Source organism: Oryzias melastigma, linkage group LG16, assembly GCF_002922805.2.
Source record: "Oryzias melastigma strain HK-1 linkage group LG16, ASM292280v2, whole genome shotgun sequence".
Taxonomy (NCBI): Eukaryota; Metazoa; Chordata; class Actinopteri; order Beloniformes; family Adrianichthyidae; genus Oryzias; species Oryzias melastigma.
In genome coordinates this window covers 23,136,900-23,153,126 of record NC_050527.1, presented here as the reverse complement: position 1 = coordinate 23,153,126, position 16,227 = coordinate 23,136,900, and the positions used below count along the sequence as shown (strand labels likewise).

The 16,227-nt window shown below is 37.4% G+C and overlaps 1 protein-coding gene and 1 long non-coding RNA gene across 3 annotated transcripts in view; one reads left to right on the top strand and one right to left on the bottom strand.

Annotated features, from left to right (window-relative positions):
* si:ch211-113g11.6 (uncharacterized protein LOC559008 homolog) overlaps nucleotides 1-16,227 on the top strand; it is a 52,953-nt gene that overhangs the window by 25,042 nt on the left and 11,684 nt on the right. For both annotated transcript variants that reach the window (XM_024258308.2, XM_024258307.2), the window contains exons 8-10: nucleotides 1,891-2,069; nucleotides 2,526-2,634; nucleotides 2,843-3,047. In XM_024258308.2, coding sequence (XP_024114076.1) covers nucleotides 1,891-2,069; nucleotides 2,526-2,634; nucleotides 2,843-3,047 — 493 coding nt within the window. The remainder of the gene's footprint in view (nucleotides 1-1,890; nucleotides 2,070-2,525; nucleotides 2,635-2,842; nucleotides 3,048-16,227) is intronic.
* Nucleotides 1,300-5,373, bottom strand: LOC118599767. Its single transcript, XR_004949264.1, has 2 exons — nucleotides 4,839-5,373; nucleotides 1,300-3,037 (listed from the first exon to the last, which is right to left on the bottom strand). It is a non-coding gene; the product is annotated as an uncharacterized LOC118599767 (long non-coding RNA).

Sequence of the window (16,227 nt, the reverse complement as noted above, 5' to 3'; positions counted from 1 at the left end):
ATTAAATACCAAAAAGATTCTAGAAAATAAACTGTTAATACAAATGGTCAAAAATACATTGAGGTTTTAATATGGGAGTCAATGGAGATATTCTCTGTTTAGCAACCCGCCTCTAGTGGTCCTTGGTGGAACTACAATATTTTAGTCGGACTAAAATTTTAGGTATATAATTAAGACCAATATGTGGGTGGGACTGATTCCTAAACTCATGAGCCCTATGTGGTGCTCCACTGACCCATATTGTTCCATTGGGAGGGAGTCAGCAGCTATTGGCCAGTCTGTAATTGACTGGGTGGCATTCAGGTAAAAAGTGATTGATAAGGACAAAATATTCTATTCACATTGGACTTTTCCTGTATAAATAAATAAATAAATAAAATACAAAGACTGACTCTGAAGACTGCAGCTGTATGGATGTATAAAAGTTCATAACTATGGATAATATTTTGACAGGTTATATACAAGAAAAATCATTTTCTCAAGAAAGACAAGAATCAACATACAATTGTAACCAATCTTACTGAAATACATACACTATTAAAGACACAAAGAGAAAAAGAGTAGGACACCCACATTTATAGTTTTGGATTTTTATTTTGTTTTTTATTTATGTCAGAAAATCCTTTCAGCTCTGTGGTTGGATTTTATGTCTTTTAAAGAAAAACTGATTTCCCTGAATAATTTTGTTGGAAACCTGACGGGTAAAAGGAAACTGTAGAAGCTGTTTTAGTCTGAGGTTGTCTGGATTTGTGGATCCATGTGTGACCACTGTGCAGTTCTTCCTCTTAGTGAGCTAAGCCCTGACAGCACAGTGAGCCTGAACAGCCACATGTGAGACGCTGCAGCGCCTTAAATGCTGCAGATTTTTAAATGAACACTATCCTCTCCTTTGAGTTGAATTGAGAACAATTCCAAGTCCCTTTCACACAGAACTTCATCACATACTTGCAATTGTTGAGTTTATTTTTAAATATAGTTTCTTTTTTAAAATTTTTCTTTTTTTTTACTTTGGATGATTTTGTTAAAAAATCCATAAAGAAATGTCATAGTATTTATGTTTAGATTAGATGTTTTAGAATCTTCAGATTATTTTCAATTATTTATTTTATATTCAGTTCTTCTATTTTTTTGTATTTAAGTGTGATTTTTTGTCCAAAATAAATAATAATAACAAATGTTGCACTGAAAAAGATTAAGAAGAATAAGAAAAACACATAGCAATGATATTTCTTCCTGATAGATTAACTAAAACTGTTTTCATTTCATATAAATGTGATGTTTCTGTTCCATAGAAATTGCTTTTTTTCATTTGATTTTTTTTCTTTTTATTGGATCATTTTAAATATTTACTTCCTTTACTGTCACTTTGTTGCAGTGTGTTCAGAATCATCCAGGGACTCCTCTGCAAGTGTTAATCTTAAACTGGGGAGGCGAGAAAATTACTGTCATTTATTTTTTCAAATATGGAGGCTGAGGAATCAAAATGATTCATAGCAATAATATATTCCAGACAATTCTTTGCAGGCTCAGTAGTTATTGCATATTACTTTACTGATTGTATTTTGTGTCTCTGAACCCGAATAATCTAAATTCCAAATGATAACTTCAGAAATTTAAAAATCTCTGACCAATTTATTACAAAGAGAATTTTGCTTTTTAGCCTGAATGCTCATTATTCTCCAATCTACACTTTTATAAACACTAAATGTGATTTGAACATTCACAGGCCCTTCCAGCTGATCTTATTGCTCAAAAACATTGAGATTCCTTTTTAATAAATTCATTTTTAATCAAGCTCAAAATAAAACAGTCCCATCAAGATTGCAGAAAAGAAACTTCACTAAAAATGTGTGGCATCCCCTGATAACCGCTCCTCCACATCATTTCCAGGTGGATGAAGGCGGCATCATGCAGCTGCTACCAAACTCATGGACGACCTTCATGAAGGCGCGAGTGATGTGTGGTGCAGGAAACACTCAGCAGCAGTACAACAATTTGAAGCAGGCAGTGGTGGTGACAGCCCAGGAGCAGAGGGCTGGAATCATGTACGGCCTTTTTTCCAACGCGTGGTAAGCTGCAGTACAGTTTTCTTTATCTTTGTTTTAGTGCCGTTCGGCTTGGTTTAATCAAAATCTGGTGTCCAAATCATCTGGAAATACATATTTGAATCGATTAAATTGTTAAAACTTTATTTGAAAAGAATATTTAATGTTTAAATAAGTTGTCGGTAACCTTATATTGGATTAAAACAAAATATTGAGTTGCATTTAAAATACTTTTAATTGTTTTGTAAAGTTTTTTGCAGTTTCTATTTGTGATTTTTTTTTTTTTAATTTTGAAGCAAAACTTCTTGAATTTAGTCTTTGAGTGAAAATGTGGGACAAATAATCCTCAGTAACTGCACAATTAGGTTTTATTGAGCAATGAATATGACAGACAATAAATTACACTAATTTTTAGCAATGAGCAAAGATTTCTCCTTATTTTACAAGTATGATATTTGTGTTCTGCTCTTTTTCTTAAAGGGGAAAAAAGGTGATTTGTGCCTACTCCATTGAAGACATCAACAAAGCCTTCTCCACCTCTAAACTGAAAGGCTACAGCAGCCCATTGTCAGGCAATCGCCCCGGAATGGTAAAAATACTCTCCTTGTTTTCGTGCTGGAAGAACATGTACATCTGCATGAGTCAGCCTATAATCATATGCCAAAAAAAGACTAAATTAATCACATGTTTGTTTTTCAAAGGCACGAGTTAATGAAAGAGATTAGCAAACTCTTTGTTGCCTCCTTCACTCAACAGCCCGGCTGGCTCTGAACAAATAATTCCTTTTGTCTTGGTAGTGCACCCGCAAAGGTACAATCTCAGAGCAAAATCTGATCAAAAACCTCGGGGTGATCAGATACAACCCGGAGATTGAGGACGTGATCCGGCCCGTCGGCGTGGCTCCACTCGACCTCCCCACTGACGAAGAAATCACGCACACGCTGGCGGACATTACCCTCGCCGTCAACGATGAGCACTACACCGTCCTGTACCTGGGGACAGGTGAGAGCATTCAAACAGGCTTTCAGACAAACAACAGAACATTCGTGAGGGATATTTAAAGTCCCACTCCAATTATTTTTTGATTTGTTTTCAAAGCATTCCCAGTTTGTAGAAAAAAAACAGTAGCTTTCTGGGACATAGTTTCTGCAGAGTGGCAAGACTTCATTAAAAATTCACCTCTGAGTTGTGGCCACTACTGTTGGCACGGAGCAACCCCGCCTCCTCTTCCCCTCCAAATTGATGCGACCTCTTAACAGGGAGCTTGAGGCCCACCCAGCATATTTTCTACATCACAAATAACTGTCCTAATTCACAACCATTTAAACAAAGACATATTCAGAAATACAATTTTAAGTTTTATTTTCTGTATCTGTCCTCCACCATCAGTAAAAGTTCCACAAGAACAAGTTAAAACACTAACATTTTCATTGGAATAGGTATTAGGGAGACACAAACCAATGCTATGTCTGAATTCACTTCCTAATCCCATCTACTAAGCGTGGGACTGTGAAGTGCTTGTGTTCTGTTTAATCATATTACTTTTTATTACCGTTGTTTTCTATGTTGTGCATTTATTTTTTAAATTAATATTTGTCAATTTTGTTATCCACATGTACATTTTGTCTGTTTTAAATACCGGCAGGCGCAGCAGAGGCATCACGTTTTAATGTTAAGTCAATTTAAAGACACAGTAAGACGCAGTGCGTCGCAATTTGGGCGTGGCAAGGTGCAGTGAGCGCGTCAACCAATCAGGGACTCAGTTTTGGGGACATGATGTTTTTAGCAACTCGATCAAAGGGTAGAAATTCAGGATTTTTGTCCATTCTCTTGACCCTCAGGGGCCACTGAGTTCCTGGAAACTGTCCCGGTTACTGTTGGGCAAAGGCGGGATACACAGATCACTAGCCCGCCACAGAGCTCATTGAGCTGGATGGACGGGTATGCTAGCCAGTCGCCTGGTGGATAGCTCAGCAAGCTAGTGAGCTCTGCTCCTCAGGCTCCGGCAGAGGTGATAGCGATCGCTGCTGTCTAGCGCCCGGCAGATCTAGCGAGGTCTGCGGATCCCTGGGCAGCGGAGTTCGCTCTGCTTGCCCAGAGAGCCGCCTCAAGTGCCGTTGTAGTGCGTGGGATCACTCTAGCTTCATAGGCTTATAATGTTTTTATTTCATCAAGAAATTAATAAAAAGATCCCCCAGTTTAGTTTTTATTTCCTTTCAGTTTTTTAGCTGTTGCTTGCTTTTTCACGCAAAACATAAATCTCAGTCAGATACCATCTTAAATTTTCATCCCAAAAACTGGATCAATCCACAACAAAAAGGCAAGATATAAATGCACAGAAACGCAAGAGCTAAAAAATAATTTTCTTGTTTATTTTCCATATTCAAAGACTTTAAATATTGTCTTTTTTTGCAGGGAATTCTTATTTGTTAATCCTTTGCTAGATTGTAAAAACTCTTCCTGTAAAAAGACGGATTAGTTCTCATATGTGGAACAAACGGTCGGGAGTCTATTTGACTTGAAATAAAAGTCTAATAGCAAACGAAAAACCAGTTTTTTCCAAATGACATCTTATTAACGCTTGACTTATTTCTGCATCTGCTTCTTTCTTCTCAATTTGGAACAACATTTAAATTTTCTTCAGCTAATTAACAGATTGTTGCTCAGTTTAGACTTCTGCAAAAAAGCAAACATACTGAAAACCATTTTTACCATAAAACAAGTAAATTTTCACTTTCAGGCTTAAGCAAAGATATTTAAAAACTGAGATGATAGTAAAATCTTTTTGCTCACTTTTGTGTTGTAAGAACTCTTGGCATTCGAGAGATTGTCTCTGTTTTATGAGAGCAGTTCATCAGAGCTGCCACACAGCCTACAGCAGTGAAGTCTAAAAATTGTGTTGTGCCTCAGGGACATCGCTATGGCAACAAGTGCTGTGCCTTTGCCCTGTATGTATGAGTTTTCCAAGCGATGAGTGAGTGTCATCCTTCTTACGGCAGCTCTCCGCGTGACACGTATCTGGCTTTTCTGGGTTGGTGATATATTTAGTGGACAGAAAACAAAGTAGATTGAAAAAAGGCAGATTGATGGTTTCTCGCTTTGGGCTTTTCAATCTGTGTCAGTCATTGAAAAGCTGTGGCTCTCTGAGGTGACCCAAAAAGAAAGTGGAGCAGTTTGAGCCACGCTGAGGCCAGGCGGACAGGCTACACTGGAGATTTGATGTTCTACAGCCGCCAAATCTGTCTTTCCTGAAGAAGTAACATACATTTTAGATCAAACAAGGAACTGAAAGGTTTAACCTTTACATCCAAGAAATGAAATACAAAGTCTCATCAATATGAAAAGTACCCACCCATATATATATATATATATATATATATATATATTTTAAAATTTCATTTTATGACAGGAAAAAAATGATGGCCATGAAAATAATTTTAGAAACACTTAATACTTTAATTTAATTTTATGACAGGAAAAAAATGATGGCCATGAAAATAATTTTAGAAACACTTAATACTTTTTTTTAGCTCAGGGCTCCAAAGGTGTTGGGGGGCCCCAGGCAATTGCCTTCCTTTGCCTAATAATAAGTCCACCCCTGTGTGAATGCTTTTTGGCTCTAAAAGACCATGACAACAGCTATATATCAGGAGTTTTCCACACATAATGTACCAGAAGAAGTACACATACCCATCCATTTTCCTGACCGCTTTGTCCCTTTCGGGGTCGCGGGGTTGCCGGAGCCTATCCCGGCTACTGAAGGGCGAAGGCGGGGTACACCCTGGACAGGTCGCCAGTTTGTCGCAGGGCCTCAATCACACACCCATCCACTCTCACATTCACACCTAGGGGCAATTTAGAGTCACCAATTCACCTATGAAGCATGTTTTTGGACGGTGGGAGGAAGCCGGAGTCCCCGGTGAAAACCCACGCATGCACGGGGAGAACATGCAAACTCCACACAGAAAGGTCCCAGCCGGGATTTGAACCGGGGCCTTCTCGCTGTGAGGCAAGAGCGCTAACCACTGCGCCACCGTGCAGCCCGTACACATACCCATAGATGAAAATCACTGATCTTCATTGTTCATTTTGAAGAACTTCAAGTGAAGTGATTAAAAGCCTTTTACATCCTAAATGCATATACTTATCTCTTTTAGTCTACTTTCTAAAGGCACTGACACATTAGTTCATTGTCAAGTGATTTAATTAGTCACTTAAAATATTGTTTTTTTTCTTACCTGAAACTCTTTATAATATGAATCAAATTTGAATTTTAAGGACTGTATGACTCTGAAACTGTGTCCTCCATTCACCTTAACTCACCAGTTAATCATTTTTGGGGATAGAGATTTTAATGTCATTCAGATAAAGCAGGTCACCCAGTCATATTTATGTGCTTTGAGGTTTCTTGGATTCATCAAGATGCTCATAAAAGATGTTTTAGACTAAAGAGGACGGGATTTTTTTTCTCTAATTTCCAAATTAGATTTTAACCAGGTAACAGTTGATGCAGTGAATTCTTTAAACGTAGGTGTGAAACTTATTTTTGGTCACATTGTACCATGTAGGACATCTTTGTGAATAAAGCTAGATAAATAACACAGCGGGGGGTCTTACCTCAACTAAGATTTTTTGTATTACAGAAAGTAAGAGGGATTAAAAAGACCTTTTTACAGTCACGAGACTTTCATGAATCAACATAATCATAATGTAACAGTCTTTATTATAAAGATCAAACTGGCAACAACAGGAAATTAGCCATTAAGATCTTTAAACTTCTTATGTCTTTAACCTTTCAAGGGCCTATTTTCTTAAGTCTTTTGGAGTGAACTACATTCATAGTTATTATTATATAGTACCTTTGCCACAATGACTCTTTTAATAACTCATATTAACTAAATATGAGTTATTTTTGTGAGCTCTTTGTGAGCTCGGAAGCATTTAGTAGCTCTGGCCATCGCTACATTGGCTATATGGGCGGGGCTAGCAGCTGAGCTAGCTGAGCAGTGAAGCTAGTGGGTGAGTACAGCTAGCTGAGCGCCGAAGTTAGCGACTGATCACCACTAACTGAGTTGAGAAATTGGGCGTTTGTGTTAACCTAGGGGGCAGTGCTGGTAGTACAAACATCTTTAAAGGGGCTGTTCTCAATTTGTGACATCAGCTCGTGAGAACCTGCCTGTTTTCGTGGGTTGGAAGGGGCTAGTGCTCAGAGCGCAGTTTTTTTGGATTTGTACCCCACCTGCTGATCAAGTCACTGAACATGTCACGTGCCTAAAGCTAAGTCCCGGATTAGTGACGCGTCATCCTTGCCAAAGTTCAAACTCACTGCTCTAATCGCACTGATCCCGACGCTCAAATCACGCTGCTGCAGGACTTTAAACATACTCAAAGTGAAACTCGGCTGTTGGCAGTTTAGATAGAATATTTTACACCTTATCGTCTAATTATTAAAAAAAAAAATAAAGCAAGTATTTAATAATAAAAGTTCAGTTTTATTGGAATTGTTAATGAGTTTAAACAATGAAATCAGAAGACACAAGTGTTGTAAACTTATTATTTTTACCCTAAAGACAACATGTCAATTAAACTAATTTCCATCACAAACTTAATTGAAAATGTAACATTTATATTCAGCAATCATCATCCTGAAATGATTTAACGTGGTGAAAGCTGACTGGTTCTGTAACCACTCGCCAGTTTGTCATGATTCACATGAGCTCTGATGAATCACCGTTAAGTGTCATCAGTTTACATCAAAACTCTATGTTTTAAAAGGGTTTTTAAGCACGGAAATATCACGGTATTTAAAGCTAATATTGACATTTTCCCAGTACTGTTCAGAGATTCACACAAGTCAGAATGATTGCTTTTTCCTGTGTCACTGAGACTGAGCTGCGCACGGAAACATCCATTTTTTTAGATTGCAGTGTTGGATCAAAGCCTCAGCTGGTAATGTGCAGATAAAATAAACACCCACGCCTGCCATTAACTGTTCCCATACAGACTATTACCATTATGGATGACATGCTTTTCTACTTCATCTTTGCACACGACTTGGCAGGTGCTTGATTTTTCTGTTTTGAGCATTTCTGTGCACGTTTTCTACATTACTGCTACTTTTCAGCTGGAAAAGAAGGAAAGCGTCTTTGAAGCGGCGAAAAATCTGGAGGCTCAGAGATAAAAAGGTCACCTTGACGGCTGTTTCCAAAGCAGAAAACATTTTTAATTTGTTTATCTTTTAACCCAAAAAGAGACAAAGTAGGAGATCCTGATCATTTCAGTCTTAGATGTTTGGAAGAGAGAAGCGTTTGAAGGTTAAAAGAAGGTGTAGAGACCTAGATTAAATGATGGTGTTGCTCTGCTCCTAATTGGCAAAAATAGCACCCTGCAGCCACATAAAAGCTCCTCTTGAGGGGACTTCCCTGTGAAACCTGTGGTAGGTGACAAACTCAATTTCTCCTTTTGTGACTAAAAAGCAGCAAATAACTAATCAGAATTTTTAAAAATTGCCCACCTAACAACCTTTTGGAAACTTTCCTAAAAATGTTAGTTCATTTTTTTACTTTTAATGAACAGTTTTTGCTAAAAAGCCCACAAAATGAATAATTATAGTTGGATTGTTTTTGCTAAAGATTCAGAGTGCACAGATTGAAGTTTTTGTTTAAAAGATTTGTGGCTTTGAAGAAAAACTTATCATCGATGAATATAAAGAAATTGAATATTTGATTTTTTTTGGCTTTGCAGGAGCTACGTAGAATCTGGCTCATAATATAAGATGATTATCCTTTATTCAAAATGATGTTGGAGATGTGAGATTGCAAGGCTTCCTCAGTTTTACTAAAGTGCGCAAATTAGTGCATGGTTGCAAATTACAAATAACTGTGGGTGTTCCACAATTGCAGTAATTTACAAGCAACCATCTAATTTGAGTAATGACCGAAGCCGTCTGCCAGCAGCACGGATCAACGCCAAAGAAAAGATGTTTTCATAATCAGGAGTTTGTAGCTTAATAGTAACAAAACCGCAGCTTGTTTCTTGTTAAAACACTTGAGATTTGAAGGATTTTGATGTCAGCTGTCACGTTATTGTAATCTTCATCATCTCACGTAATGGAGAGAGGAATAAAGTGAATATTTATTGTCACTATTTCCTTCATAATAATTGACGTAGAAGTGTAGATTGTAAAGGTTGGTGCGCGTTATACTAATCTTAATAAATTATGTGCAAATAAAAAAGATCAATGATCAACGTAAAGCAAGATCCTCAGAATATATATATATTTTCTCATTAATTAATATGTTTGTTACATACTTTGTTAATTTTCTTACATAATGTAAAGAATTTGTTACAAATTCCTTTATTTACCTCTTTTCAAACCTATTTTCCTTCAGGTTTTCAGAGGTTTGACACTAAAAAAACATATATTTTTTTTAAATATTGTTAATGTTAGAATTACCCAAAAGAAGTCACTAACACAAATCTTCTTTATGGTCAAAATGTTCATCTGATATTTTCCTGCACACTGGAACATATTTATGAATGTGTCAAATTTAATTCATTACAGTTGTAAGAGACATGGTTGATTCTGTTTTTAACACTCTAGAAATCAATCTGCTGTCAGATTTTTTATCCTAGAACAAAAAAAAGTGTACTATATTAAAGTGCTATGTTATAAGTTAAGTCACAGGAAAAAAAATAAACACATTTTATTGAAATCTTCAAACATCTCAATATTGCTCAGTAGACTCACATGTTTACATGGGAAACTAAAAGCAACTTGAGCTTCATTAAATATAAATTGAATAAAATCAGAAATGTTTTTTCTCTATTAGAACGACTCTCCTTTGTTTATTCTAAAGGATATAAACCCTTTTATCAAACTAACCATTCCTCATCTGTTCCAGATCCCCTAAAAACCGAACTCCATTTTGGTCAAGAAATAATCACCAAGAAATAACCTTCAAGTGTTTATCAAAGAGCGTTGACACTCCACTCATCGTGAAAAACATTCACAGGATGAAAAAATTATTCTGTTGAACAAAACTTGAGCTTCCTAAATAGCAGATTCTGACAAACTTCTTCATCAAGGTCTCCTGAGTCTGTTCAAGACAAAACGGGTGAAGGTGAAGTCAGAGTTTTGTCGTTCTTCACAGAAAAGGAACTGCGTCATCCACAGGGCATGTGCATCATTCTGCCACCAAACACTGATGAGACATTTGCTTGCCTCAACGAGTTCAGATGATTATTCCCTACATGCATTGTTCACTGTAATTGCTGAACAAAAGAACCCATTTCAGTTTCTTGCTGCTTTGTTTATGGGATTGTGTTGAGTGAAGGAGTTAGAGAAATTCTTCACCAATGTGACTCTTCTTTAAAATCAAACTGCAGTTATAGCTTTCACACTGACACATGGGATGGGGGAAATACGTTAGATTCTATGTGGTCAGACCTCAACTCCATGTTGTTTTATTGATACTGTAAGTTTCTGAGAGAACAAAGGTTTGTGAAGCTCTTCCACCAGACTCAATAATGGAAAAAAATGCAAGTTAGCAGCAAATTATACTCTAAGGTTCTTTTTAAGTCCCACTCCAATCACCTTTTGATTTATTGTAAGAGTGGTCTTTTAACCCTCGTTCTCTCTTTTGGGGTCCAGATGACCCCACTTTTAATATACGGTAAACAAGCCTAGGGGAGTGGAAGGGTTAATTATGATTATGCCGTTTTCAAAATCACAAATTTGTGTTGTTGTAGGACATAGTTTCTGCAGAGCAGCAATAAGAAATTCACCTCTGAGTTGTGGGTGGGATTGTTATTGTGGGGTGAGCCTGATCCCTCTTCCCATCATCCATCTGTTAACACAAAACATTCTCATCCCCAAGTCGTCACATATTGACATTTGGTTAAGGACCCTTTTTTATGTTTTGGGTGGCCCCAACTTGTTGTTTTTTTGACGTGCTGACTATTCATAAAGTCAAGGGTCTGCAACCCTCAGGACATGTTAAAGGACACAGAGTGGTCCTTAGCATGTGTCCAGTACCGATACCCAAACCTGGTATTACTACCCTAACCTGTACCGGATGCGATACTGAATGCGATTCCAGACGCAATCTGTGCCCGGACACGCCGAACAATGCCGGGTTAGGGTACCGATGCGCTCTGCATCCTGGTAATGGACTGGTTGCGGTTCACGGCCCGGGGGTTGGGGACCATTGATTTAATGGGAACAACCAGCACACCAAAAAATAACGAGTTGGTGATACCCAAAAAAGTCTTTTACCAAACTTCAGTTTGTGACGACTTGAGAATGTGTTGTGTTTACAAGCCCTCCTGCTAACTTACAGCCCCTCAAAGCAACGTTGTAGCTCCATGGACACACAGTTTTGAACCAGATGCCGTCTCTGGGGAGGAAAACAACCTCGTTCACAGATTTATGTCTGAAAGTGAACCCATTAGAATGGAGTGGAGCAGAGAGGGTGTGGCCTGCCAATTATAACATCTGTCATTGCTACAAGCTTTTTTTGACAGCATTTTTTCATCTGCTCCTAATTCTTAATGACTTGAACAAAGACATACTCAGAAGTGCAATTTTAAGTCTAATTTTCTTTATGTATGCCCTCCATCATGAGAAAAACAAAAAACAGAAAGAGTTTTGTGTTGCTCCTACCTAAATGCTGGTTTGCAGTTGAAAAACTGTAGCAAATGTTTTTGTTGTGGGAAATTGATTTTTTTTTTCTTTGCCTGGAAGAAGATTAAATGTGTGCAAGACTTGAAGTTAATGGCTGTTTTTTCCTCCCCAGAGGATCCAGTATGCAGGGAATTTAGTTTTTTTCTTATTGAAGCTTAAAACTAGGGGTGGGGAATCTGGAGGTACCTCACGATTCAGGAGGCAAAGATTTGATTATGAAGCCATTATCAATGCAGCTTCTAGTCATTATAAAAAGTTTGGAGGACATGAGAATTTAACTGCTTGTCTTTGTTTTTTAAATGAGCAGTCATTGTGAGGTTCTGATTGAAGTCCAACCGTCACACGTTGATACTGTCCTGTCAGCTTTCCCAGCTGCTGCCGTGACTTCCGCTTTCGTCTCAGTATACAGTGATGGGTTGACTGCGTCAGTGAAGAAGTGGCGGGAACGTTTGGAAGCCCTCATCCTCTATCACAGGATAAAGTCTCTCGCTATAAAGCTCTTGCTTCGCTTAGCCTTTTCCGATGACGGTGGAAGTTTTTTTTAGGATAACGAATATGTTTTTATGACCATTGGAAGTGCTCACCGCAGCTTGTTAAACCCAATTCATGCCAGTAGCACTCAAACGGATGGAAAACATGCGATTTTGAAAATTTGACGTGTTCCCTACATATTTAATTTTGGTCCGACATATCGCATGACTTTTATCCAAAGCCAAATGGTGGTCGAATGACGCGATCTGCAAGGTCAGCCATGTTTGCGTGCTCTTCAAAAAATGCCAGAGAGAAAAACGCCTCGCAATTATTTCTTCTTGTTACTTTTACATTAAATCATATGTTTTTCAATTATTCAGAATTCCTAAAAATGATTCAGAATCGTTTATGGATCGTAATCAATGCATCTTGTAATTGATTTTGTCCTCCACCATTAATCAAAACATGTTCTATATCAGGGGTGTCAAACTCAATCACACAAGGGGCCAAAATACAAAACCCACCTGAGGTCGCCGGCTGAACAGGATTAACATTTATTGAACACTCTAAAACTACATTTTTAAAATGTTAAAACTGTAACTTTTTAACATAATTATGAACTAGATATATAGCATTACCTGCGATAATGCTAAGGTGAAAGCTGTAAGCTGAATCTGAAGATGCTAGTGCTGATAGCTGAAGATGCTGGAATTGATAGCTAAAAATGCTGAAGCTGAAAGCAAGCTAAAATATTAGCTGAAATTAGCCTAAAGAACAAAACAAAAACAAAAACCTTAGGTTGACCAAAACAGCTAGCATGTAGCTGAAATATTAGCTAAACTCCTACAAAATCTTAGTAAATGCCAAAAAAACTAGCAGAAGGCATAATTATGAATAATAAAAAGGCAGGAATATTATTCCAGAACAAATCAACTTAAACCTTAAATAACTTTCAATATTTTACTCCATATAAAAACATATTTTGTAAAAAAAATATGAAAGTTAAAAAATAAGTACAAATAAAATGATCTGGATGTCCCGATAGGATTACCTGGAGGGCCGGATCCGGCCCCCGGGCCTTAACTTTGACACATGAGGTCTATATTCAAACACTGAAAGATGAAAGTCGGTCTTTAAACCCCTAACAGACTTTCCAGCAGGTACACAACAATAATAAATGCAGCTTCTAATTCAGTAAAGAACTGTAAATCTCTGTTTCTTCAAATATAGACCATACCTGCTACATTATATGGATTATGTGTTGTAATCTCCACTGTGGTCCAACATGTCCCCCACAGACACACCTGACAATCTAATTAATGCTGCATTAAAAAAAATACATTATTATATAAATATGTTGCATGATTCTAGCTTCTAATTCTACTCTATTATTTCAAAAATCAAACCCAGCATCAGGTTATTAAGGCGCACACATGCACTTTTGTGAAAAAACCCTCTACTTCCCTCTTCTGCAGTGGAGGAAGGAGCAGAGACAATCATGTCACTGTTAGCTCCAGCGCTGGACAAAAATAACACACACCTACACACACAAAACTCCCTGCTAGATTTTGGCAGTTTAATTACAAAGAGACAGAAGCAACAAAGTGCAATAAGCATAAAGCAGGAGGAGCTCTGCAGAAGCATAAATGTGTTCTGTTCGGTGATTTTACAACCAACTGTGCAAAATTCTGAGTCACTTCCAAAGAGCCAGCCTTTATTGTCAGCTTGTGTTTCTCTCACTTATGTTTCGTATTCAGCCTCTTCACCCTGACCTGCAGGTGATTCCCGCATGAAAACAGACGTGTTCAAGCTGAACCTACTGTGGTTTTACAAAACAAGAATGTAAATGTTTCAGAGGAGAGTAAAAACTGCCAATATTTAGCAAAAAAAAATGAAAGAAAAAAACAACTATGAAACTCCATTAAGACTTTTGCAAAATGCTGCATGTATTTCTGATCCCATGTGTTTATTAGGATCGTTTTACTCCTTATGCCTGGCTGTGTATTAATCTTTTTGAAACAGCAGATCTGGTCGATTTAGCTGGAGAAACGAGCTCAGACATTAAACTCCAAATCAGATCAAAGCCATGAGTCTTTGTTGGCTGGTTTGGGCGACAAAAAGAGGGATTCATTTGAATGTAGCATAGGCTTTGGGTGTTGAAACCAGCACAGAAAAAACCTTCCAGCACCCCTCAATTCTCAGTTTTCCATAAAACAACAAAAATCGTACACAAGTTCTTATGGGAAAAGAAAAGGAACAGAAAGAAGAAGACTTATTTTCTCACATTCTTTGACAAAGGCAAAAAATATACAACATATATATCATTAAAAAGAAAAAAAAATGTATACATTTACATTTCAACAATATAGTACAGGTATGCTTGATATTTGCATCAAAACATTCTGCTTATAGAATATCACAGACACAAGAAAATGTGTCTTATTTTGGAATTAACCCTTTAACACCTGATGCGTCACCGGTGACTTAAAATCTTTAACATACTGTAACTCTTCAATCGTTAACACGATCGATGTAATCCACTGGAAGTACATTGATCGTGTTAACAGTTGAAAAGTTACAGTAAATCAAAGAGCATTAAAAGGGATTAGCAACAATATTAACTGATATATTTTTGTAGCAATTCTTTTTTAGCTGGTTTTGAAGGTGATTCTGTGTCTTTAATTCGTTGTTTTAGAGTCAATGTTCATTAAATTCGCTTTTGCAAAGAAATATCTGTAGTTATATGCAAACGTGACTCAAACTAAGGTTAAGACGTGCGGGTTTGGGTAGTAAGGAGGCACTAAAAGGACATGTCCGGTGTCTATTATCATTTCTAAGATGCCTGGCCGTCAGGGATTCGTGCATAAAAGAGGATGAAAAATCTCCTTTATGGAAAAAAAGTAAGCTCAAAGAGTTAGTTGCATCAGAGCCCCGAGGAATCACTTAGGAAAAAAGCAACAAAGGAGAATTAAGCTGAAATTGGTCCATCATTTGAGAAGTAGCTGTGAGTCATCGCCAGACAGACAACCATGAAGTAGTCTTGAGCATTCAGTCATGGAGGTAAACCACCAACAAGGAGAGTTCTGACGTTGAATTAAGCCGATTTTCTTGTCCGTCAAATCAGCTGCAGAGGTGGGAAAAAGTGGCGCCCGACTGGGAGAAATGTCACTTAGAAAAGTAAAGTAGATCTTGTTGGCAAAATATGGAGAAAGTGGCTGAAAACATGTGGAATTTTTTTTCCCTGTTTCCTATAAAAGCTTTTTACAGCGCCGCTGCATGCAAAGAGGCAGAGAAAAAGGTGTTTATGTGTTCTCTGAGCTCCCCACCTGCATAAATGTAGCTAAAAGCAGGTTTACTCTGCAGATGTGACGAGTGCAGCACTGTGACCTTTTCCCCCTCAGCTGCTGCCTTTGTGCTGACGTGCTGTAGGGATGAAACAAAAAAAAACCTGAGATTGGATTTAAAGATCATCTTTTGATCTATTTTAAAAGCATTCCAGTGTTTTTTTAAATTATGATTATTCTATGTTTAGCCAAAATCCAAAAACTTGTCATTTTCTAGGACATATTCCTTAGAGTAACAGGAGTTTATTAGAAATTCTGGGCTGCCGACTACATCACAGCTGCAAGCTTTTTCCAAATGGATTTTTTCCTCTGCTCTTGATAAACAATGATTTGAATAAAGGAATACTCAGAAACACAATTTTAAGCTTAATTTTATTTATTTGTGTTCTCTATGATAAGAAAAATGTCACGTTAATAACCCCAAAAATCACGATTTTCATCAGAATAAACAAGTGACAAGAAATTAAATCATTAAGGATGTTTCCTTAAGCCAGGTTTACACCGCATGAAGAAATTCGAGCGGAATTCGCTTCACCTCCAGTTCACACTAGACACCTATTTTTTTGTGACGGTCGACAGCAGCTGCAGATATTTAGAGCTGCTCCATACCTCTCTCTCATTCACTCTTTTTTTAAGTAGGGCTGGTTAATAAATTGATTAATTGATTTAAGCTTCACAGATC